Below are 26,393 nucleotides of genomic sequence, written 5' to 3' on the forward strand. Positions count from 1 at the left end.
CAACACATTATACACAACCTACAACCCATGTTGGAAACTGATCCCTCACTCTCAGAGGCTTTGGGAGAAAAACCTATTCTTGCTTACAGACAACCCCCTCACCTGAAATGTATTCTTTCTGATAACCATACCACACAACCACATCATAAGCCTCAAGGAACACAGACATGCAAACAAAAGAGATGCCAACTCTGCCCACATATCTATACTGGTGAATTCATTACTGGAGCAAACAACATTAGCCACAAAATCAAAAGGTCATTTGATTTCACATCCAGTACTTTTATCTACGCCATCAAATGCCAGCAGTGCCCCACTGCTATATATATTGGACAAACTGGACAGTCTCTGCAGGAAAGAAGCAATGGACACAAATCAGATATATGTAAAGGAAATGTACAGAAACCTATTGGGGAACATTTTAACCTTCCAAATCATACTATGACAGATCTCTAAGTAGCTGTCTTGTCACAAATCAGCTCTATACCCAGATCCACAGGGAAGCCTTGGAATTACAATTCATCCACAAATTCAATTCACATGCTAATGGACTCAATCGTGATGAAGGTTGGCTGGGACACTACCAATTTAACAACCAGTGAAGGTGCTAACAGCTCTCTGAGTAGTATCCTTGCTGGCATGGGAATCTATCTATTGACTTTGATTTTTATCTGCTTTACTTTAAGTACCCATTCTCCAGATACTTACTGATGCTCTGTCTCACACCCCTCTCCCTTTCTCTCCCCCCCTCCTTCCCTCTCCTATTTATTTCAAACTCATAACTCCAGTCATCTGAAGAAGTGGGCTGTGCCCATGAAAGCTCACGATACCATTTACATGTTATGTTAATCTGTAAAGGGCTATCAGACCATTTGTTGTTTTTTTCTGTAGCGGCCTAACTTGGCTACCCCCTGAAGCATTTAAACTCAGTTCAGTCTGTAATCTTCTGCTGTTATACTTTAGGGAGAAAAACCTGTTGAGAGTCTATGGGTTAAGTTTAAAGGAGCAAACAACAGCAGTGATGTTGTGGTTGGTGTCTGCTACAGGCCACCGAATCAGGTGGATGAGATAGATGAGGCTTTCTTCGAACAACTGAGAGAAGCTTCCAGATCGCAGGCCCTGGTTCTCATGGGGGACTTTAATCACCCTGACATCTGTTGGGAAACCAATATGGCAATACACAGGCAATCCAGGAAGTTTTTGGAGAACGTTGGGGATAACTTCTTGCCACAAGTGCTGAAGGATCCGACCAGGGGCTGTGCACAGCTTGACCTTCTGCTCACAAACAGGGAGGAACTAATAGGGGAAGTAGAGGTGGGTGACAACCTGGGAAGCAGTGATCATGAGATGGTAGATTTCAGAATGCTGACCAAAGGAAGAAAACAGAGTAGTAAAATACACACCTTGGACTTCAAAAAAGCAGATTTTGACTCCCTCAGAGACTGGATGGGCAGAATTCCCTGGGATGCTAACATGAAGGGGAAAGGAGTGCAGGACAGCTGGCAGTGTTTTAAAGAAGCCGTATTGAAGGCACAGAAAGAAACCATCCTGACATATAGCAAGAGAGGCAAACATGGTAGGAGACCGGATTGGCTTACAGGGGGAAATCCTTGGTGAACTTAAGCACAAAAAGGAAGCTTACAAAAAGTGGAAACTTGGACACATGACCAGAGAGGGGTTTAAATGTATAGCTCGAGAATGCCGGGTGGTTATCAGGAAGGCGAAAGCGCAAATGGAATTGCGACTGGCTAAGGATGTGAAGGATAACAAGAAAGGTTTCTACAGGCATGTTAACAAGAAGAAGGTGATCAGAGAGGGTGTGCGTCCCCTACTGGATGAAGGAGGTAACCTAGTGACAGATGATGTGGGGAAAGATGAAGTACTCAATGCTTTTTTTGCCTCTGTATTCATGGACAAGGGGGGCTCTTGGACTAATGCGCTAAGTGACGCAAGATGGGATGAAGATCGACAGCCCTTGGTGGGTAAAGAACAGGTTAGGAACTATTTAAAAAAGCTAAATGTACACAAATCCATGGGTCCGGACTTAATGCATCTGAGGGTACTGAGGGAGATGGCAAATGTCATTGAGGAGCCTTTGGCCATTATCTTTGAAATGTCATGGAGATCGGGAGAAATCCCGGATGATTGGAAAAAGGCAAATGTAGTGCCCATCTTCAAAAAAGGGAAGAAGGATGATCCAGGGACATATAGGCCGGTCAGTCTTACCTCGGTTCCTGGAAAAATCATGGAAGGGTTCCTTAAGGAATCCATGTTGAGGCACTTGGAAGAGAGGAAAGTGATTAGGAATAGTCAGCATGGATTCACAAGGGAAAGTCGTGCCTCACCAATCTGATTAGCTTCTATGATGAGGTAACTGGCTCTGTGGATGTGGGAAAGTCAGTGGATGTGATATACCTTGACTTTAGCAAGGCTTTTGATACTGTTGGGACCAGAAAAAAAAGGCCTGGTCAACAGTATGCTAAGGAAAGTTAACAAAGGTTAATTTCATACGCCTCTGAGTATTCTTGACCAGAACCAGGAAAGTGGTTCAGACAGAGGCGCACCCTCCATGCTGGTTTAGGTTATAAAAGTAAGATAGTGATAAATTACATATTTGTACCTACTGTAAGTAGAATGGCTTGCTTTGGGAACTGGTCAGTAACTCCCTGTTTTTGTTCCCCTTTGCTAATCTTACCTCCCTATTTTTGCCCTTTGTTTGTGCCCGACTCCTTTGTCTCCTTGTTCCTGGTACCTGCCTTTTGTGATGGATAAGAAAGTTGCTGATGCATTATGAAGCGCTTCTGGCCACAATGAATGGTTGGCCAAGATATGCATAGATATTAAAAGTTTTAGAAAGGGGGGCAAGTGGCTTGGGTGAAGAGCTTATGACGCGACTGAACTGTCTTTATAAGCCTACCTGTTACTAAAATCGGGGCTGTTTCTCTTTGGAGACGGGCCGCTCTCTATTGTTGTGTGCACTCTTCAATAAAGAGCTTGTGATTGGACTTTGCTGGTGTTGCCTATCTCTTTGTGGTCAGACAACGAACCGAGCCATCTGGGCTAGAGTCTCCCACGATATTCTTGCCAGCAAGTTAAAGGAATGTGGATTGGATAAATGGACAGTAAGATGGATAGAAAGATGGCTAGAAGGCTGGGCCCAGCGGGTAGTGATCAACGGCTCGATGTCAGGATGGCGGTCGGTTTCTAGTGGAGTGCCCCAAGGTTCAGTTCTAGGACCGGTTTTGTTCAATATCTTTATTAATGACCTGGATGAGGGGATGGATTGCACCCTCAGCAAGTTTGCGGATAACAATAAGCTAGGGGGAGAGGAAGATATGCTTGAGGGCAGAGATAGGGTCCAGAGTGACTTAGACAAATTGGAGGATTGGGCCACAAGAAATCTGATGAGGGTCAACAAGGACAAGTGCAGAGTCCTGCACTTGGGACGGAAGAATCCCAAGCATTGTTACAAGCTGGGGACCAACCATTTAAGTAGTAGTACTGCAGAAAAGGATCTGGGGGTTACAGTGGATGAGAAGCTGGATATGAGTCAATAGTGTGCCCTTGTAGCCAAGAAGGCTAATGGCATATTAGGTTGCATTAAGAGGAGCATTGCCAGCAGATCCAGAGATGTCATTATTCCCCTTTATTCGGCTCTGGTGAGGCCACATCTGGAGTATTGTGTCCAGTTCTGGGCCCCCCGTTACAAAAAGGATGTGGATGCATTGGAGAGGGTCCAGCGGAGGGCAACCAAAATGATTAGGAGGCTGGAGCATATGGCTAATGAGGAGAGGCTGAGGGAGTTGGGTGTGTTTAGTCTGCAGAAGCGAAGAGTGGGGGGGATTTTGATAGCAGCCTTCAGCTTCCTGAAGGGAGGTTCCAAAGAGGATGGAGAGAGGCTGTTCTCAGTAGTGACAGATGGTAGAACAAGGAACAATGGTCTCAAGTTGTGTTGGGAGAGGTCCAGGTTGAATATTAGGAAAAACTATTTTACTAGGTGTGTAGTGAAGCACTGGAATGGGTTACCTAGGGAAGTAGTGGAGTCTCCATCCCTAGAGGTGTTTAAGTCTCGGCTTGACAAAGCCCTGGCTGGGTTGATTTAGTTGGGATTGGTCCTGCCTAGATCAGGGGCTGGACTTGATGACCTTCTGAGGTCTCTTCCAGCTCTATGGTTCTATGATTCTATGAATTCACATTCGTTGATCTTCTCTCTTTGTGGCATGTATACCTAGTCTGAATCATGATTCTTGCATAATCTGTTGACTCCCTCATTATAAAACTACACATCTACATGTGTCTGGATTCCATTCCAGTTTCCTTAATGTGCCATTTTCATGGGCTGTGTCTACACTGGCATCCCTTCCGGAAAAGGGATGCTAATGTAGCACTTTGGAATAGGCAAATCCGCGGGGGATTTAAATATCCCCCGCGGTATTTGCATTAACATGGCTGCCGCTTTTTTCCGGCTTGGAGATGAGCCGGAGAAAAGCGTCACTCTAGACGTGATTCTCCGGAAAATAAAGCCTTTTCTGGAGGATCTCTTATTCCTACTTTCAAGTAGGCTTTATTGTCCGGAGAATCACGTCTAGAGTGGCGCTTTTCTCCGGCTTATCTCCAAGCCGGAAAAAAGCGGCAGCTATGTTAATGCAAATACCACGGGGGATATTTAAATCCCCCGCGGATTTGCCTATTCCAAAGCGCTACATTAGCATCCCTTTTCCGGAAGGGATGCCAGTGTAGACACAGCCATGGTGTGTTGTCGATGTAAAATGGAAGGTTCAGGAATATGGCCAGTCCCGGGGAGGTGCAGAAACAGGCAACCTTGTACTAAATATCTTTTAAACTTTTATTAAGCTTTTAACTATACCTTTCTATTTAACAGTTTTTATAGGCATGGGCGCCAAATAACTATTAACAAGAACAGTAAACAAAATGCAGTGCAATAGAGGAAAATACCCTGAGGTTTTTCCAAGTCCCAGTAACAACAACAACCCAGGGATTTTTAACAGTTATATTTACATTAATTTCACTCATAAGGTCTAACATCTATTTAACTCCTAACAGTACTATTCACAACCCTCTAACTAACTTAGGGTATGTCTACACTACAAAGTTAATTCAAACTAACAGACGTTAGTTCGAATTAACTTTGATAGGCGCTACACACGCGAACCGCTAGTTCGAACTTAATTCGAACTAGCGGAGTGCTTAATTCGAACTAGGTAAACCTCATTCTATGAGGACTAACACCTAGTTCGAATTAAGCAGTTCGAATTAAGGGCTGTGTAGCCACTTAATTTGAATTAGCGGGAGGCTAGCCCTCCCCAGCTTTCCCTGGTGGCCACTCTGGGCACCACCAGGGAAACTCGTCTGCCCCCCTCCCGGTCCCAGAGCCCTTAAAGGGGCACGGGCTGGCTACGGTGCCCGTGCCAAGTGCAAGCCTGCCAGCACCCAGCCAGCAGACCCTGCACCTGGCACGGCTCGAGCCAGCCACCCGATGCCCCCCAGCCCTCTGCCTCTTCCCAGGACCAGGCTGGCAGCTCCCGGGAGCCTGCCCGGGTCCGCAAGAGACGGGCGCCCTCCTGGTCTAGTGAGGACATCGTGGACCTCATCCACAACCTCCGCACTAGGCACAGGAAAGTGGCCGTCTAGGGCAGGATAGCTGCCAGCCTGGCCACCCAGGAGCAGGTGTGCATGAAAATCAAGGTGGTCCACTGAGACCCCTGGCCCTGAGCCCTGAGCTTAGAATGGCCGTCCTGGGTCAGACCAAAGGTCCATCTAGCCCAGTAGCCTGTCTGTCAACAGCAGCCAACACTAGGGACCCTGGAGGGGATGGACCGAAGACAATGACCAAGCCATTTGTCTCATGCCATCCATCTCCAGCCTTCCACAAACAGAGGCCAGGGACACCATTTCTACCCCCTGGCTAATAGCACTCCATGGACCCAACCTCCATGAATTTATCTCACTTCTCTTTAAACTCTGTTAAAGTTCTAGCCTTCACAGCCTCCTGCAGCAAGGAGTTCCACAGGTTGACTATTTGCTTTGTGAAGAAGAACTTTCTGTTAGTTTGAAGCCTGCTACCCATTCATTTCATTTGGTGTCTAGTCCTTCTATTATGGGAACTAATGAAGAACTTTTCTTTATGCACCCCCTCCACACCACTCATGCTTTTATAGACCTCTATCATATCCCCCCTCCGTCTTCTCTTTTCTAAGCTGAAAAGTCCCAGTCTCTTTAGCCTCTCTTCATATGGGACCTGTTCCAAACCCCTGATCATTTTAGTTGCCCTCCCCTCTCCCACCCTCTCTCTTCCCCTCTCCCACCTCCTTTTCCCAGTCTCCCCGAGTTCTGTTCAATAAAGAGAGTTTCTATTTTTGAACACACGTGTCCTTTATTTTGTACATCAGGAAGGGGGGCTAGGGAGGGGTGAGTGGAAGGAGGTGAGGGAGGAATGGGGTACGAGCCCCCGATGGGGAGGACTGGGTTGGCTCTGCGGACTCCTCAGGGTGGAAGCTCTCCTGCAGCCCCCCGATTGACCTCCCTCCCTGCATGGCAGCCTGCGGCAAGTGAAGCCGGTCTGATGGCCGAGTGCTGTGATGTGCCGAGCGTAGGCACTCATGGCACTCCAAGCCAGGACTGCTTTGCTGTCCCTCATCGAGTAAGACAAGCAAGCGGGGAACCTCTGAGAACTGTCTGTCCGGGGTGGGGGTTGGGTCCCTTTAAGCACAGCTCTCGGCTAGCCTGAGACATTCCTGATGCCCTGCTGGCACTGCTTCCGGCCATCCTTAACCCTGGTTCAGGGTCCACTCAATGTGGACATGCTAGTTCGAATTATCAAAATGCTAATTTGAACTAGTTTTTAAGTCTAGATGCACTAGTTCGAATTAGCTTAGTTCGAATTAACTAATTCGAATTAAGTTAGTTCGAATTAGTGCTGTAGTGTAGACATACCCTATGTCCTAACACTGTTATTTAACAAACCTCTAACATCAGACAGCAATACTCACACTTATCAGACATACAAGGGACAACAGAGACAGTGGCATATTCGTTATTCGTTACGCTCTGCAGAAGATTTGGTTGATTCGGTGAGCGGGAGGGGGCCCTCGGGTGATCAGCCCTCAGAACCTGGCTTGTGTTCTGCTTTCCAAATTTTCTAGACCCCTCAACTGAATGCAGGAGGGGAAGCTGTTTTATAGAGAGAGCAAGAGCTTTCCCGTGCTTTGCTGTGATAGGCTTAGCAGATTCTGTCTGCCTAGTGACAGGACTGATGGGGAGGGGGTGAGATGGCTCTTGGCTGACGCGAACTTTGCATGACCCTTACCTGTTTGGTTTTTTACTCCTGATTTTTACTGATCTTAAGTCACATAGTGCAGGATTTTTGGTTGGAGGGGAAGGTAATCTTGGGCTAGGAAAGCTATGCGCACGAGGCCTGGCCAAAAAAGAGCCTACTTTTACATGTGTGATATCCATTCATTTGTGGCTTTTCTTTAATATTTTTGCAATGCTGTGTAGATTTCTATTCTATTTAAAAATTTTAAAAACCTTGTACGATTATTAAATTAACAGTTAGTCATGCTTGTAAGAAAGGGCAGTTTTGAAATATTCTGTCCTTTGTATTCCCTTTTGCATATGGTCCAAGAAAAATCTGTTGACGGTACATTTTTTAGGAAAAGGACTCTCTCTCCTACATCAGTGTTTAAACAGCATTTCATTCAGTGTGGGCTCTAGGCACTACCATAAACTAAATATTAACTAATTATAAGTCACCGATTTTTTTTCAAATACTTCTTTCTGGTGGCTTTATTTGTGCTTGTTCTTTCAGTACTATTCAGTCATATAATCCCAGATTTGTACTTATCTGAGTAATTTTTTCTTTTTTCTAGGTTGCTGCCAGGACACAGCTACTATAGGTAGTATAAGTTTATTACCTTTCTTTACAGCTTGGCTCCAGTCCTAACACTGATGGCTCACAAATAGATTATTATGCTTATGTTGAGCTCTGTGAAGCTCCACACAACACATGCCATCAATTGCAGGAGAAAAGCCTTTGTTTTTGATTAGTGGAACCTCGGAGATACTGAGTTTAAAAGCTATATTTTGCACTGCTATTTTGATAATTTGAATTCAATATATCTGAATGTTTGAACATCTTTAAGGGAGTTTCTCTCAACATATCTGCACCTTGAAAATGCATAGTGTTTTCTTACATCAGGAAAGTGTATGTCTCTTCCTTTGTAGATTTGAGCGTATACATACTAAGAAAGGGGACTACAGCAAGTCTTTAGCATCATACCAGGAGGAGGTAGATGATTTAGCAACCTTGGAAGTACTGGATGAGGTAATATATTTAATTTATTAAATTTTCTTGGAAAATGGTGCTCAGATAAGAGCCAAAAGAGAGTGCTATATTTTTAGATTAACCAACCTGTTTTTTTGATGAGCCTACATTCCCACACGTTAATTTCACAGGAGTCCATGGTACTTTACAAAGTCCTGCTATATCGTAGAATGTGAGATGAGATTTGTTGTGTCTGGAGTCGTGCCATCTTAATGCCAAAATATCCGCCAGGGCAAGATCAGGAGTGGGTATAAATTGGCATAGCACCTCTGACTTCAATGAAGCCATGCCAGTTTACTCCAGCCAAGCATCTGGTCCATGATGATGGTTTAACTTTAAGACAGGACACCATATCTATTTCCAGCTTCATTGGGAGTTATCCCAGCTTAATAGCAGCACTTCATCATAGGCCAGATTCTTTTCTGGCATAGTAGCATCATTGAAGTCTTTGGTGCTGTGCTGGATTACACCAGCTCAGGATCTGGCCACGTAAGAGCGTCTTTTGCCGCATTTTAGATACTTAAAATAGTCTTGTTTGCCCAGGTTTGAAAAGTGGATTGTTATTGTGATGGGTAACGTGAAGGGAGAAGAGTGCTGTGACCAACCAATCTGCTTTTAAAGCTCCTAAGATGCTACTTAACAATATCCCTGTTGCATTTTATGTATCTCCTTTTTGCCAGGGAATGCAATAATAGGGCTTAAATCTCCTCTTCCTCTAACTTGACAATAGGACAACTCCATTTTCATCAGTGGAGTTACCTCAGATTTACCCTAGCATATATGAGAGAGAGAATAATCAGGCCACAAGGCTCTGTCCTCAATTCAGAGGCGGTGAATGGATATGGGTGAAATGCCAGTGTTGCTCCGCTGAATAGTTAAGGGACTGTTATACATGAGAATAAAATTCATAATCCCCATTGACAAATTAAACTTCACTGACATATCTATGATTAGAGAGCCCTGTACTTGGATCCACTGTAGACATACTGTGAGTACTGCATAATAATAGTGCTGTATGTCTCTAAAGCACTGTGCAAACATTAGCTAATTAATAGTACAGTAGTTAAGCTAATCAAGGCTATTCATCTAATGTGTAGGACTCCCATCCAAATATGTATTTACATCCAGAATAACCATATGCTGTTTGCCAAGGAGTACATTCAGTGAAAGCCATGCCATGATCATAAAGGGAGATAATATTCAGTATATTGAAAGGCATGGCTCAAAACAAGAGAGAGGATAGTTTTTCAAGCCTATGAAATGATTTCATCACGTCTTTTCTGTGAGAATAAGTGTTACCATCTCAATTGCAGTTTCTTGAGTTTCCCCTATTTTTTTTTCTTCTTTCAAATACAGACAGTTCAATTCTCAATTGTATCAGATTTACACTCAGCACAATTTGGGGAGATGGTGACCCTAAGAAACCTGTTCACTTCTGATGCTGCGGATTGAAACATCATCCTGTGTAACTTAGACTACACCTACACTGCACAGTTATTTTGGAATAAGCTATTCCTGAATAGTCATCCTGAAATAGTTTATTTAGAAAAAGAACGACTACACTGCACGGAGGTCTCAAAGTTAGTCTGAGGCAGGCTTCCCTAATGTAGACATCCTATGTCAATTTAGAGCCCCAGGAGGACTAACTTAGGCCCTTGTTAGGGGCTATTTTGAAATATAAGTGGAGCATCTACATATGCCTTATTTTGAAATGGCTATTTCAGAATAGGTGATATTCTTCATAGAATGAGGTTTACAGAAGTTGGAATAAGCCGTTATTCTGAAATAACTTAGCTGTGTAGACACACTCTTAGAGTAGCTTCAAGGCTGCTCTAAATTACCCCAGGCTACAGCCAGCTATTGCCTCCATTAGGGATTTGACAGAGCACCCTGGTTTGCCTCTTTTTCTGCGTCCTCTATAGAAAAGAAGGGTGGGACAAGTGGCTTACCTTTTCTGTGATGGGAGAAATCAGCTTCCAGTTTAGGGCAACTTTCTGGGTGCTTTTTACTGCTGAGGCAGTAAAAAAAGGACATAAAAACAGATGAAGAGGTGATTCCAGAATATGTCCAAACAAGTATCTATCTGTTTACATTTGCAGATGCTTAGCCTACTCCAAGGAGTGCACATTTATAAGGCTTCAGCGAGCTCCAGACAAATGGGCTTCTATGTCTCTATGATCAAACCTGAGGAAAAAAAATCTGAGAACTTAGAATGGCAGATCTGAATTCAGGCTAGCAATCTTACATGATGAGAATCCTTGGGTAGGGAGTTTAAAAAGAGAAATGAGGGAGTCCTACATGAATAAAATTGATTGTTTCTAAATGTTAATTAGTTTATCTTTGTACAGTGCTCTAAAGATGTGCATTTATGTGATTCATAGGAGATGGAGATACAAAAATATTGTGGCCTCTGAATGCCCCCATGTTTAAAAGTACTAGCATGCTTCTGAGCATTAACTTGAACATGACTTGGTTTTCCTATTCTTTTTTACAACAGAACACAGTAACAGAGCAGTTGCAGAAGAGCTATGCCAGGGATCAGATCTACACATATGTCGGAGACATTCTCATTGCTGTCAATCCATTTAGGAACTTAGACCTTTATTCTGCACAAGTACGAAGAATTTCAAATGTGTTTTGCTTGTAGTGATTTCCAGTGAAATTTGAAAATTAATATTAAATATTGAGTAATATTAAATAATCATAAATGGTATAACATCTAAGTAACAGAATTATTAGTAAAAATCATCACCTAGCATGTACATGGGCATATATTTTTATATAAATGGTTTCATTACTACCTGCTGAATTCCTGAGAAAATTTCTCTCTCATGCACTCTCTTTTTTTATACACACACACACACACACACACACACACACACACACACACACACACACACACACACACACACCAAAGCCTCCTGCAAGGAGGTTTAACGGTAGTTCGAATTAGGAGCTTTAATTCGAGCTACCTAGTCCATGCCGCGTGTAGCCGTGGGCAGGTAGTTCAAACTACGGGGCATTTAAAAATGGTGGCACCCAGGAACATGCAAATAAAGCCCAGGCTTTAAATCCCAGGCTTTATTTGCAAGTTCGAATGCCTACATTAGCCACTCTAGTTCGAACTAGGGTGGCAGTGTAGACATACCCTAAGAGCTTGGTTTTCCCATTTGTCTCCATTTTACGCCAGTGCATTTGGTGTTACTTGCACAAAGTGTGATAGATATAATGGTCTAGATCAAACAAAATGTTGTCATTGCATGTTATCAGTTATGGCAAGTAAAAAACATCTGCCAACCACATAAAATATACCAAAATACTCAATGGGTATATGAAAAGAAAATGTATGAAATGTTAAATTAATGATTTGTATATAAAACACACATTCTTGATCTGATTATTGTGATTTCATAGTTTACATAATCAAGGCATGGTGAGATTTCAAAGTATACCAGTTCATTATTAATAATATTTAAAATAGAATACAAAAGATCCATTGACTCACTATATAGTTACAGATTGAACATCTCTAGTGCAGCACTCTTTGGACCTGACTGGTGCTAAACCAGAGAATTTGCCGAACCAGGGAGATCAATATTGTCTAGCAGTATTACCCAGGGGCAGATGACCGTTTTGCGGGGCCCCGGGCAGCATAATTCCATGGGGCCCCCCCTTTGCCACGGCGCATGCGCAGTGACACCATGTGCATGCGCAGTGGCACCACGGCACATGCGCGGGGCTTTCTGAAGCACGGGGCCCGGGGCGGCCGCCCCATTCGCCCTGCCCTATATCCACCCCTGGTATTACCAATACTACCACTGCTTACTGCGCTTTTAGAAAACATTTAGGGGTAAATTAGAGCTAAATAACATCACAAAACACTGAGAGCTAGGACTAGTGGCTGTAAACAAACTTTATGGGACTGTGAGAAAGTTGGCCATAACCATGAGAAGTGCAGAGCCAGCTAATTGAAATCATGCTGAACCACAGATGTTGCTGGACCAGAGCGTGCTGGACTAAAGGTTCAACATGTACTATAGTAATAATTTTTATTTATAAGCCTCTCTATAAATGTGCTTAGGATGTGTCACAGCAATAAATAAATATAATGAAAACATGATAAAATAATACAAAGATAGATATGAAAGAAACATCTGCTGTTTTCTCACCCTCAGCATTCTAAACTGTATATTGGAGCAAAACGCACTGCCAATCCTCCCCACATCTTTGCTGTGGCTGACATTGGATACCAATCCATGGTAACATACAATTCAGATCAGGTAAAGATATTTAATTCCACAGTCAGATTTCTAATCCATACCCTTAGCTTTGCAGAGAGCAGGGCCGGATTAAGGAGGAGGCTAGCTGGGCAGCTGCCTGGGGTGCCAACCTATGGGGGTGCCTGATGGTAGCTGTAAGGGGCGCTGAGTGGCTGGCGCAGCGCCCCTTAGAGCTGCCATCAGGTGCTGTGTGCCCGATTGCAGCTGTAAGGTGCGCAGAGCACTAGGGGGTGGGGCTGCACATGCGCCGTGCGCCCGGGGGCAGAGCCATGCATGCGTCGCATGCCCGCTGCCTGGGGCACAGGAATGGCTCGAGCCAGCCCTGGCTGAGAGGGATGCAATGAGGGCAAATGGACATCTGCTCTTATCATCTTCAGTGTATTATCATTTCTGGAGAAAGTGGAGCTGGCAAGACACAGAGTGCCCACCTCCTCGTTCAGCAGCTCACAGTTTTGGGAAAGGTATGTTTAAGCAGATACTCCCTCAAGTCTTTCTAAAGCCTGAAACCTTAATAGATTTGGAACATAACCTTAACTAACTTGCAGTATTTTTAGAGGCCCCAAATGCCTTAATTCTGCATTGGAATCTGCTAGCAGAGAGTTGAGGATACAACATTGAAAGGTGTTATAGCCCAAAACAAACTTTGGAGTATCAGTGTCCCAGCTCAGTGTCCCAGCTCCTGCCTTAGCCCATCTGGAAATATTGAAATGCTATAAAAGATTACATAGCACAGTGAAAGTTATACTCTTCCTGGGCAATCTTCTTCCTTAGGGAATGTCCTAACATTTCCCAAAATGTACTTTGTAGGATTCTTTTTCACCTCACGTAAGCATAGATTGTTGTCAGGGTTACTGTCTTTCCATGTGATTCAGACTAGAAAGGCTGACTTCATGATTTGGATCCTTAAAGCAAATCACAAGTATGCCAAATGCCTGAGTTTGGGTCACATCTGGAGAGTTTTGCATACTAAAGGCAATGAGCAATGGCACATTCAGCAAGTAAAGGTCACAGCACTAGGATGTCTTGTTAAGCCTGCAGGAGTGTCTCCCTTAGAAGACAAGTAGGAAGATGGATATCTAATGGGGAAAAGAATTGCCTAATATTAAGAGAAGAGTTAAGAAATATAAGAAATATTAAGAAAACACAAAGAGTGTGCTGAAAATGAGTGCATGGGTGAATTCCTGGCCCCACTGAAGTCATTGGGAGGCTTGTCATTGAGATCAGTGCATCCAGGATTTCACTCTGTCTCTCGCCCTTGTTTCAAGCATATACTAAATCAGTCTGAGGCACTTCTTTACCATGGTGGTGACTGAGGTATAAAAACTTGGGATGGATGGATGGATGGATGGAAGTTCAGGCTACAGCTCAGCAAGGTACTGAAGCGTCCACACAGTTTTAAGCACACAGCAGTCCCATTATGTAAGCATTGACATGCTTAAAGCTAGGTATGTGTTGCTGAACTGGAGCCTTTGTGGGCAGAAAAAAAAGAAAGAAGGGAATGCTTTCTCATTACAGAGAGCTAATGTTTATTGTGATACTTAAATAAAGATTCCAGAAGTACACAGAACAGACAAACTATAACTCTCAAAAACCAAATGTAGATGGAAAGGCCCATTAGAAAAGAGTTATTTTGAGATTATTCTTGTTTTAAGCAATGCCTTTTCTGTATGTTGACATTTATATCTAGGCTAATAATAGGACTCTCCAGGAGAAGATACTCCAAGTGAACAATCTTGTAGAGGCATTTGGAAATGCGGGCACTATTATAAATGATAACTCCAGCAGATTTGGAAAGTACTTAGAAATGAAATTCACTTGTGGAGGAACCGTAGTAGGAGCTCAAATTTCAGAATACCTTCTTGAAAAATCCAGAGTTGTCCATCAGGCTGTGTAAGTAAAAAAGAACAATCGACCCATTTAAATTAAACAAAACTGATGTGCAATGTGCAAAATCTTTAAGATTAACATGGTTTTTATCCCTTTCAAATAAACAACAGGTTGATAGGTTCTAAAGATATAACTTAAATAAAAATAACTTATGGTATATTTTATTACATTTTGGTTTACTTAAACAGATCTGTTTTTAAGATATTCTTGCATATTTTGTACTGCAAAAAGGATGAATGTATGTTGGCAGAACTAAGGTCATTGTAGTAGTCTTAACTATAAATTTCCTTATGTGTGTGGGTTTAAATTAAAGCCTTAATATTCTGTTAAATATATTGTTTGGACTAAATTTCATTTACTTTTCCCTTTAGTAAAGTAATTTATATGCAAAATATTTGGTTAAATCCTGGAAATTCAAATAGAATTTTGGAGTATGAATCAAGCACATGCATATATTTAAGAGTATGTGTAATAATATAACAAATAATAGAGAAATTTGAAACATTTAATTGAATACATTAATATGAAACCCGAACAATATCAGCTGCTTGTTTTCACATATAGTAATTAAAGTACAAAACAAAATGAGATATATTTTTGTCATTAACAATAATTAATGGCAAAAGATTAATAGTTGGCATAAGGAAATCTTGCCCCCAATTCTAATTTTAATGTTTCCCCCACTAACCAAACCTAAAGGTGTTTTGATTCTATGAGAGCCTGTTACATAAAGCAGCTGTGTAACACACATGGCTACCTCTGTTTCCTCTAAGTTGATTTAACAAATACACAATTTAAAGTTGGGCCCCATTTTATTAAATGCTATCATTGACACTTTTTCCCCAATTGAACTTCAGTTATAGGATCTTGGATTTTTCAGAATAAAATCAGCCTTTTACCCTCCTAAAATAATGGCTTTTATTGAACTTTTTTCCATGGACTTGCTGATTTCTGATGAGGACAGTGGTACCACTTAAATAGGATGTCAGTATAATGTGCTTATGTTTACTCATGTGCTTAAATACTTTTCTGAATCAGAGTCAAATCTCTTAACACCTTGCAGGATCAAGCCCATTATGAGACTGCAGCTTTACCCAGGAGGAAAGATTTGAACAGTTAATTCAAATCAATTACTCTGGGCACAGGTAATTTACTAAGGCAATTTCCAGGATCTGACCCAGTATTTACTTATTGTATCAGACAATACAACACCACATTTAATTACTTCTGCATCCTCTGCATTGTTAGATAAGACAAAAAAGTTTGCATATTTATAATCATGGCACCAAGTATGCAGCAGATATAAACTGGTGGAACTCCATTGACTTGAGTAAAATTACGTCAATTTACAGCAACAGATCTGACTCACTATTTGTAACAATATCTAACAATAGCAGCAATGCCACTAATAAATCTAGCAGTACAGCTTTGTTACTCAAACAAATAATTCCTTTTGTTGTTTTAGGGGAGAGAAAAATTTCCATATTTTTTATTATATCTATGCTGGTTTAGCAGAAAAGAAGAAACTGGCACATTATAAACTGCCAGAGTATAAGCCACCCAGGTAATGAAATTTCTTTTTACATAAATGGATTACTAAAGTATACATTGTAGTTGGCTCATTCTCATTTGGATTATAATTCTTCATTCCTCAAACCTTTCAGGTACCTGCAAAATGACCATCTCCGAACAGTGCAAGATTTTATGAATAATAGTTTCTATAAGTCTCAGTTTGCATTAATTGAGCAATGCTTCAAAGTTATAGGTTTTACAATGGAGGTGAGTGCTCATAATATTTCAATCTTTCATTTTTCAAACATCTTCCTATGCTTCTTCCTGTGACAAGAGGCAATGAAGGGAGAATGTATTCAAAGAATGTAATTAATTTCCTTCATTATGTTGCTCACTTCGGCTATGATTCTTGGACATTTTTGGATATTCTGTGGTCAGTTTGTTATTTTACATTACCCATTTTAATTCTTTTGGAAGCTTCTAAGCATCTATATACAATAAAGTTTTATTATTCATTAATACTGTTAAATTAGTGGACATAACACAGCTGAATATTTGAAAAAATATATTTACAAAATAAGTGTATAGAAAATGTCTGTAGCCATTAATAAGACTATAACTTTAGCTTGTTTAGTGTAAGCTTTATTCGCTTTTTAAAATAGTTTGAAATAAGCAGTCTTTGGCAAAGATAGTTGAAATGCATTAGGTGGCCCAAACCTGTCATGTCAGGATGAGTCTGATCAGTGACCACTTATTTGATCTATTCTTCTTTCTTATCTCTTTTCATGGATGTGTAGGCCACTGGTCCTCCCATATAAGCCTGTACCACGTATAATTACAATAAATTTCAGTCTGTTTCTTTTTAATGTCTCCCTTCATCAGATGCTTTGAAACAAGGAAGTTCTTATACCTTTATTATAAGAACTTCATTATAACATTGCTAGTTATGGTGATTAATATTTCTCAGAATACTGAACAAGACACGGTGCCTAGTTCTAGAGTAGCAAGTCCAACAAGAAGGAGGTACTAAAAGGCAAATCTATTAAAAAATAGAATGTTAGTTTACAAAAGAAGATCTGAGAGTTTTCTGAAATTCTAAGTGTGAGACTTTTCACAGGTCTAGTTTGGATGAGAAAGATACACATGGCTGAGAATGTGTTAAAATTCACTATGCCATCATTAAGGGGTAGGATTTTAACTCTGAGGAAATTTGTGAGAACCTTTTCTGCTATGTTTTAATAATATTTTTCTGGCTGCTTTGCCATTAGTGATGCATTTATTTCTTACATGACTTTGGAAAACTAGTTTTTTTCCCCATGGAAAATTTTGAATTTTTTGCAAAAAAATTAAAATCATAAGCAATATTATCTGCTATTTTATAGCACTGGAGTTGTTGATAAGTATCTCACGTCATGCACCGTGGTTTTCCCTCTTGAGAGAGGTGATACATCATGGCAATTACATGGAATCATGGGAGATGAATTCCAAATGGAGAGCATGGTCTATAAAGGAGAGTGGGAGCATCAGACACCTTAACTACAACGTTCATGAGGCACTGTCGTGGTATTTAAAAATCCAAATAAATCATATTTAGGAATACATTTTTGACAAAAAAAATTATTTTTTTTCAATGGGAAGAGGATACATTTGCCAAAAAATTCATTTTATTTGAAAATCCAATTTTCTGTTTGAAAATTTTCTATCAAAATTGTTTTTAATCAGGCCCATTACCTGCCTTGCTGAAAACCTATATTGTATCCGAATCAGATGAAACTCATTAGCAGTAAAGCTGACATTTCATGTTTTTTCTGAGCTCTTTCTCATCTTTTTCCTATTGATAGTTATTCACAACTCTAGTGCACAAGTACGGCCCAAGGATCTCCTGTCAGCAGTATTTCCATCTTTTCAGAACTGACCTAAAGGAATGGGAAGGCACAGACTCACTCTCATAACAGGACCTCGTGAGGCATAGTATATACTATGAAGTTACACCAGCCTGCTCCCGTTTTCCATTCTTAAACATTCATTTTGATTAATAAGAGCATTATCTGTATGTAGCAATAACCCTATATGGTCAAAAGGAGGAAGTGTCAGTTCTGATATGCTGGAAGTCCACTGAGAAATGTGACTTGCCACATTGCTTACAATGTCAGCATGCATCTTCTGTTCACTTCGCTGAAGTTTGTGTGACAAGTATGCTTAGTTTCTGACTGGATGGGTAGGAGAGGCACAAAGAGTCTTCCTTGTTAAGTCTTCTATGTAGAATACAAGAGAGCATGGGCACTGATAGGGCTATTCCTCATGGAAGTGCTAGCCTCTGAAAAGTGGCAGGGTGCTCTTGTCTAACCGACTTCCATTGCAGCAGCAGAGAAGTCTGGGTTAAGAGGGGAGTGGATGCTATTGTCTTGAAAGGTAGCATAGCATCTGGAATCGTTGTACCTCCTGGAATTATTGTACCTAATCCAGGCATAATGTCTTCCCAGCACTGCCACTGGGACTGTGTGTTTCCACACCATGCCCTTTGCAGAACTATGGGTATATGCCAGGATCAAGGTCTGTACATGTGGAGACTGCTACATTTGTCCAGAGAAAGATGATACATCGGAAAGCAGCTTTTCCATGGAAAGAAACAGTAACATTCCCCTAACCTTTGATGTTTCATGATGGTGCACAGAGGAGTTTCTATATGTCCATAATTCTTGTTTTATTAACAGGATTCGTGGACATAAGTTGTTTGCATCCTTACTAAAATACAGCAGAAATGTTTTTATAAAATCTCTTTTAAATTGGCTAGCATACTGTAATGGTAGCTACATACTCTATATTTTGCTCTCTGTCCTAAAGCCACTCTGTTTTACTTAAGGCTGTGTGACAAAAATAAGAGAAAAGGACTGCCTGAGTGCACAATAATCATTCTGTTCTAGACAGATTAAGCCAGATTTAACACCTACTGGAAAAGGGCACAAAAATATCAGTTGCTATACCCATTATACAACAGAATGGCAAAAGTCAAGTTATCAATTTCTTTGAATTTCATTCACATTTTTAAGCTTGAAAAGCTCATTTACAGGCAGTCCCCGGGTTACATGGATCCGACTTACATCGGATCCCTACTTACAAACGGGGTGAGGCAACCCCGCACTAGCTGCTTCCCCCCAGCAGACCAGGGAGACACGAAGCTAGCACACCCTCCCCTCCTCCCAGCAGACCAGGGAGACGCGGAGCAGCTTTTCTCATCAGACACCTCAGCTTGAGAATAAAGGACTGAGGGAAGTGAGGTGTGGGAGAATAAAACTGAGCTCTGGAGAAATGTTTGGCTAGAGTTTCCCCTGCAATATGTACCAGTTCCGACTTACATACAAATTCAACTTAAGAACAAACCTACAGTCCCTATCTTGTACGTAACCCGGGGACTGCCTGTATATACATATACCGTGCAACAATCATCTTAAGAGTAACTTTTAGAGTGAGCTTTTTTAGTTGGCTTTGGAGTAACTGGAATAATTCTTACTAAATACTGGATTTGTGCTGGATTCACTTCCAAAAGTGTTGAAAATAAGATCAAATATTTTGGAGCAATCAAAGATAATTAAGGATTAATGATTGTATGTGAATAATTGAGGCCAGGATGTTACAAAATGTTATAATATATAATGCTGTGGAGTGATGGGTAACATATCTGATAAAATGCTTATCCTGTACTTTTGCACCCTTAAGAAAAATAATAGCCCAAAAATCTACTTTAACCCTAGTCTACATTACAGAATCTAACACTGTTAGACTCTGCTTAGGAAATGACCAGAAATAATCAAATATGGATATGGATATTCAAGTTTACATCTTAGATCAAAGCCAAAATCACAATGAAATCACGACTCTATCACTATTACAACTTTATTTATCAATCATTATTATGTAAGGTCACTTAGGGTGTATCTAAACTACATGGCTTCACCGATGGAGCCGTATAGATTAGGTTGATCGGCAAAGGGAAATGAAGCCGCGATTTAAATAATCGCGGCTTCATTTAAATTTAAATGGCTGCCACGCTGAGCCGACAAACAGCTGATCAGCTGTTTGTCGGCTCAGCGCGCTAGTCTGGATGCTCCCCTGCCGATCTGAAAGCCCTTTATCGACCTCCCCGTTATGCCTTGTAGGATGAGGTTTACCAGGGAGGTCGATAAAGGGCTTTCATGTCAGCAGGGGAGCGTCCAGACTAGCTCGCTAAGCCGACAAACAGCTGATCAGCTGTTTGTCGGCTCAGCGCGGCAGCCATTTAAATTTAAATGAAGCTGCAATTATTTAAATCGTGGCTTCATTTCCCTTTGCCGAACAAACAAATCTACATGGCTCCGTCAACGGAGCCATGTAGTTTAGACGTACCCTTACTGTATATGTGACCTAAAATTTACACTGCAATTACAAACATTGGCCCAGATCAGAAAAAAGTCCCCATTCAGGATGCTTAAGTTAAAATCATTGGGATTTAGGCGCAAGCTTAAAATGAAGTATGTGTTGAAACTGCTATTGTGAATACAGATGAGCTTAAGAACATGAATAAGTGCTTCCCAATAAGGGTAGGAGAGAGGTTCTGGAGGCCAAATTTAGGCTGCTAGGAAAGAGATTGAAATCCAGGGCCTCTATGGTAGCATTCTCTGGAATGCTTCCAGTTCCACATGCAGGGCCAGGTGGGCAGGCAGAGCTTCAGAGTCTCAATATGTGGATAAGATGATGCTGTAGAGAGGAGGGTTTTAGATTTATTAGGAACTGCGAAAACATTTGGGATAGGGGGAGCCTATATGGGAAGGATGGGCTCCACCTAAACCAAAATAGAACCAGACTGCTGGCACTTAACATTAAAAAGGTTGTAGAGCAGTTTTTAAACTAAGGGCTGGAGGAAAGCCGACCGGTGCGGAGGAGCACATGGATCAGACAGAGACATGTATTATGGGAGGTTCTATTAATAGAGATGCTCTATGTTCAGGAGGAGAGGATGGAAGTATGGGTCAGATCAGATGAGACACAATCAAATGAAAAAGAGTCTAGCACATCAAGAAATGGCAGACAGATAAATAGTGACAAGTTATTAAAGTGCTTATACACAAATGCTAGAAGTCTAAATAGTTAAATGGGTGAACTAGAATGCCTTGTTTTAAAGGAGAATACTGATATAATAGGCATTGTGGAATGAGGACAATCAATGGGACACAGTCATACCAGGATACAAAATATATCGGAAGGACAGAACAAGTCATGCTCGTTGGGGAGTGGCACTACACATGAAAGAAAATGTAGAATCAAAGGAAGTAAAAATCTTAAATGAGCCAAATGTTCCATAGAATCTCTATGGATAGGAATTCCATGCTCCAATAATAAGAATATAGCAGTAGAGGTATATTATCGACCACTGGATCAGGACAGTGATAGTGACTATGAAATGCTAAGGGAGATTGCTATCAAATTTAAAAACTCAATAATAGTGGAGGATTTCAACTATCCCTATATTGACTGGGTACATGTCACCTCAGAATGGGATTCAGAGATAAAATTTCTTAATACCTTAAATTACTGCTTCTTGGAGCAGCTCGTTCTGGAACCCACATGGGAAGAGGCTATTCTAAATATAGTCCTAAGTGAAGCGCAGGATCTGGTTCAAGAGGTAAATATAGCTGGACCACTTGGAAACAGTGACCATAATATAATAAAATTTAATATTCCTGTAGTGGGAAAAATACATCAGCAGCCAAACGCTGTGTCATTTAATTTCAGAAAGGGGAACTGCACAAAAATGAGGAAGTTAGTTAAACAGAAATTAAAAGGTACAGTGACAAAAGTAAAATCTCTTCAAGCTTCATGGAAACTTTTCAAAGACACCATAATAAAGGCCCAACTTAATGTATACCCCAAATTTAAAATCACAGTAAGAGAACCAAGAAAGTGCCACCGTGGCTAAACAACCAAGTAAAAGAAGCAATGACAGATAAAAAGACATCTTTTAAAAAGTGGAAGTCAAATTCTAGTGAGGAAAATAGAAAGGACCATACCTTTGTCAAATTAAGTGTAAAAATATAAGAAAAGCCAAAAAGGAGTTTGAAGAACAGCTAGCAAAAAATCAAAAAGTAATAGTAAAATGTTTTTTAAGTACATCAGAAGCAGGAAGGCAGCTAAGCAACCATTGAGGCCCTTGGATATTCAAGATGCTAAAGAAGCACTCAAAGATGATAAAGACATAGCGGAGAAGCTAAATGAATTCTTTGCTTCAGTCTTCACGGCTGAGGATATTGGGGACTTTCCCAAACATGAGCCATTCTTTTTAGGTGACAAATCTGAGAATTGTCCAAGAATGAACTGTCATTAGAGAAGGTTTTAGAACAAATTGATCAACTTAACAGTAACAAGTCACCAGAACCAAATGGCATTCACCCAAGAGTTGCGCAAGAACTCAAATGTGAAATTATGGAACTATTAACTGTGATTTAGTGATAGAGATGTAGCCGTGTTAGTCCTGTGTTTTAACTGTGATTTTAACCTATTCTTTAAATCGGCTTCCATATCTTTCATGATTGGAAGATAGCTAATGTGACACCAATATTTAAAAAGGGTTCTAGCGGTGATCCTGGCAATTACAGACCGGTAAGTCTAATGTCAGTATTGGGCAAATTAGTTGAAACTATAGTGAAGAATAAAATTGTCAGACACCTGGCTTAATATAATTTGTTGGGGAAAAGTCAATATGGTTTCTGTAAAGGAAAATCATGCCTTACTAATCTGCTAGAGTTCTTTGGGTGGGAGGGGTCACAAACATGTGGACAAAGGGGGATCCAGTGGAGATAGTATACTTAGATTTCCAGAAATCCTTTGACAAGGTCCCTCACCAAAGGCTCTTAAATAAAGTAAGTTGTCATGGATAAGAGGGAAGGTCCATTCGTGGACTGAAAACTGATTAAAGGGTAGGAATAAATGTTATCTAACTAGTGGGATCCTCCAAGGATCTGACCTGGGACCCATCCTGTTCAACTTATTTATAAATGATCTCGAGAAAGGGGTAAACTGTGAGGTGGCAAAATTTGCAGATGATACTAAACTGCTCAAAATATTTAAGACCAGTGCAGACTGTGAAGAGCTTCAAAAAGATCTCACCAAACTAAATGATTGGGAAACAAAATGGCAAATGAAATTTAATGTTGATAAATGTAAAGTAATGCACACTGGAAATAATAATCCCAACTATATATGATGGGGACATCCAAGTGGCAGTCAAAAAAGCAAATAGGATGTTAGGAATCATTAAAAAAGGGATAGAGAATGAGACCAAAAATATCTTATTGCCTCTATATAAAACCACGATATGCCCACATATTGAATACAGCATACAGATGTGGACACCTCATCTCAAAAAAGATATATTGGCATTGGAAAAGGTTCAGAAAAGGGCTTCAAAAATGATGAGTGGTTTGGAACGGATCCCTTATGAAGAGAAATTTAAAAGACTTGGACTTTTCAGTTTAGAAAAGAGGAAACTAAGGATATGGATAGACTACAAGAGTTTTTCCGGGATACTGGAGGTACCCCAGGAAAACTCTTCCGCGTCCAGAGACACATTTACTCTTCTGTTTTTTTTCCCGGAAGAGCAAATGCACTCTTTTGGAAGCCCGAAAGAGGTGGGGGGGGCTTCGACAGAGAGGGGGTTCTGACATTTGGCCCAGTCTAGACTGGCCATATGTCAGAAAAGCCTCTTCCGACAAAAGGATCAAATAAAGCTACGTAAAATGTGTAGTGCATTTTGCGTATATTTTTTTGAAAAAAAGCGGCAGTGTAGCCATACCCTGGGGGGGGGGGGGGGATATGAAATCTATAAAATCATGACTGGTATGGAAAAAGTGAATAAGGAAAAGTTATTTCCTTATTCCCACAATAAAAGAATTGGGGGTCACCAAATGAAATCAATAGGCAGCAGATTTAAAAGAAACAAAAGGAAGTTTTTCTTCACTCAGCACACTGTCAACCTGTGTAACTCCTTGCCAGATGATGTCGTGAAGACTAGGAGCTTAACAGGGTTCAAAAAAGAGCTAGATAGATTCATGGAGTTTAGGTCCATCAATGGCTCTTAGCCAGGATGGGTAGGAATGGTATCCCTAGCCTCTGTTTCTCTGGAGGTGGGTGACAACGGAGGGATCACATGAGGATTATCTCTGGGGCATCTGGTATTGGCCACTGTTGGCAGACAGGATACTGGGCTAGATGGACCTTTGGTCTGACCCAGTATGGTCATTCTTACATTCCCTTAACGAGAACTCTATATGGTCTGATTCTTCTTCCACTGAAGCAAGGTTTCCATTGACTTCAGTGGATGCATGAAATTAGGCCTGTGTAAGACTCGTTTTTGGTTACAAGAAGCTTCCAGTCTTAGGGCTTGATGATGCTTTCAGGCATACCAAGGAGTTGTATGGGGTTGCTCTTGAACTCTCTGGTGCATAGAGGGAAAAGCAGAACCACTATGGCATCCCGTTATAAGATTCAGCCTGTTCTGACCTGCATGCTGCTGAACTTCTAAGCTATTGAAGAAGTCAGGTTAAGTGCATTCCCCTTCTTCCTTGTCTCCTATTTGGTGCCAGGCATCTCCGGAGGACTAGGATTAGAGTATGGTGTGAGGATTTACTGGTGTGGAGAATGGGGTAGATGTATTCCTAGAAGAGAGTATATGGTGGACATGAAGAATGAGACTGTTCCAGATGTGGGAGGCAGAGTGCTGTAAGGTATGGAGTGTAAAAAGGGAGCAGTAAAGCCAGAGGACCAGGAGGAGCACAGCCTGAGGAGAGTAAGATGGAATGAGAACAAAAATAGAGAGGGAGATAAAGATTGAGCCAGACCTTAAAATCAAGAACAAAGATCTTTAATTAGATATCAAAAAGGAAGCCCGTGAAGTGGGCCAAAGAGAGAAGTGCTTTGGTTTTGCTGATGGATAGAGGAGAGCGTGATGAAAATTTAATTATACTGAGAAGGAATTCCCAACCTTGTCAAGCAATTGCATTGATTTGTTGAATCTGGTCCAGAAAAATCTGTGATCACATGGAGCACTCATGTGGAAAAATTGGAGAGAAAAAGGGCAGGGGGAAGAGGAGTCCAACTGGTGGACAGGAGCAGGGGTCAGCCAGGAAACCAGCAACAGAGGGGTAAGCAGCCAGGAGTGGAGCCAGGCTGATGGCAGGGGAGGTGGCAGCATGTAGCAGAGCCTAGCTGGGGCCAGGAGAGGTGGACAGTGGCTAGGAGCCTGGTGGCAGGGACCCGGGCCAGGGCTGGGAGCAGGGGCCAGCAGCTGGGAGGGGAGCCCAGTGGCCAGGAGAGGGGAGTGCAGAGTTTGGGGGCCAGCAGCAGAGGGGCCTTCATTTACCCCCCTGGTCTAGCAAACTCCCTGGTTCAGGGCCAGTAAGATCTCAGATCCCAAGGGTTCTGGACAAGGAAGGTCCAACCAGTAGAATTATGTATGTCAGATGCTTTGATCATTGATCTGGTCAGTCAGTTATTCCTGTTCAGTTGTGTATGCTCGAGGAATGTCCAAGCTCCACAATAAATGAGGAGGCAGTCAATAGCAACACATTAGGGCCCAGTACAGATGCTTATCCTTAAGATATGGAAAAGGGGAGCTGAATAACAGTCATTGCAGCCTAAGGTCCAAATATAAAACTATAAATAACTATGTTTGAATCTCCTTTTCAGGAACTTGGAAGTGTATACAGTATTCTTGCTGCAATTTTAAATGTGGGTAACATTGAGTTTTCTTCAGTGGTATCTGAGCACATGATTGACAAGAGCAATATTTCCAACCCAGTCGCACTTCAGAATTGTGAGTTCTCTATTCTTTAAGATTAAATTTCTTTAACAGTTTAGCAGGCAGGAGATTTTATCACATTAGATTTATCTATAAAAACTGAATACCATTGGAAATTTTGCAGGACTAATTAAAATACAGGAGTTCAATTCATGCCCAAGCCACATAAATAAAAATGTATTTATGTCCGTACAAATTATTCAGTTTTTATGTCTGTCCACATATTTTATTCAGGTAGCATGACTGGTACTGGAGATATGTGAAAAGCAAAACTAAATGTTCATGATTTATACATTTTTGGGGAGATTTTAATGAAAAATTAGAATTTTTTTTATCAATTGTACCTCCTATAAGGTATGTCTAAACTGCACCCCTCTGCCGGCAGAGGAATGCAGATTAGGCTGGGCAAAATTGCTAATGAAGTGGGGATTTAAATATCCCACACTTCATTAGCATAAAAATGGCCACCGCTTTTTTGGCACGGAGCTTTGTCGGAGAAAAGCGGCAGTCTAGAATCTGATCTATCGCTAAAGAAAGCCTT

General features: G+C 41.2%; 1 protein-coding gene across 4 annotated transcripts in view; it reads left to right on the forward strand.

Annotated features, from left to right (window-relative positions):
* The window catches only part of MYO3A (myosin IIIA), a 219,695-nt gene that overhangs the window by 109,864 nt on the left and 83,438 nt on the right, over window positions 1–26,393 (forward strand). For all 4 annotated transcript variants that reach the window (XR_012902077.2, XM_006115285.5, XM_075922537.2 and 1 more), the window contains exons 10-18: window positions 7,890–7,916; window positions 8,245–8,344; window positions 10,842–10,958; window positions 12,520–12,624; window positions 13,002–13,085; window positions 14,312–14,514; window positions 15,977–16,075; window positions 16,176–16,290; window positions 25,741–25,867. Coding sequence is in view for 3 of the 4 variants with exons in the window: in XM_006115285.5 (XP_006115347.3) it covers window positions 7,890–7,916; window positions 8,245–8,344; window positions 10,842–10,958; window positions 12,520–12,624; window positions 13,002–13,085; window positions 14,312–14,514; window positions 15,977–16,075; window positions 16,176–16,290; window positions 25,741–25,867 (977 nt within the window). In the remaining variant the exon portion in view is untranslated. The remainder of the gene's footprint in view (window positions 1–7,889; window positions 7,917–8,244; window positions 8,345–10,841; window positions 10,959–12,519; window positions 12,625–13,001; window positions 13,086–14,311; window positions 14,515–15,976; window positions 16,076–16,175; window positions 16,291–25,740; window positions 25,868–26,393) is intronic.

The sequence above is a fragment of the Pelodiscus sinensis genome, chromosome 2 (genome assembly GCF_052426305.1).
Source record: "Pelodiscus sinensis isolate ZL-2025 chromosome 2, ASM5242630v1, whole genome shotgun sequence".
Lineage (NCBI taxonomy): Eukaryota > Metazoa > Chordata > Testudines > Trionychidae > Pelodiscus > Pelodiscus sinensis.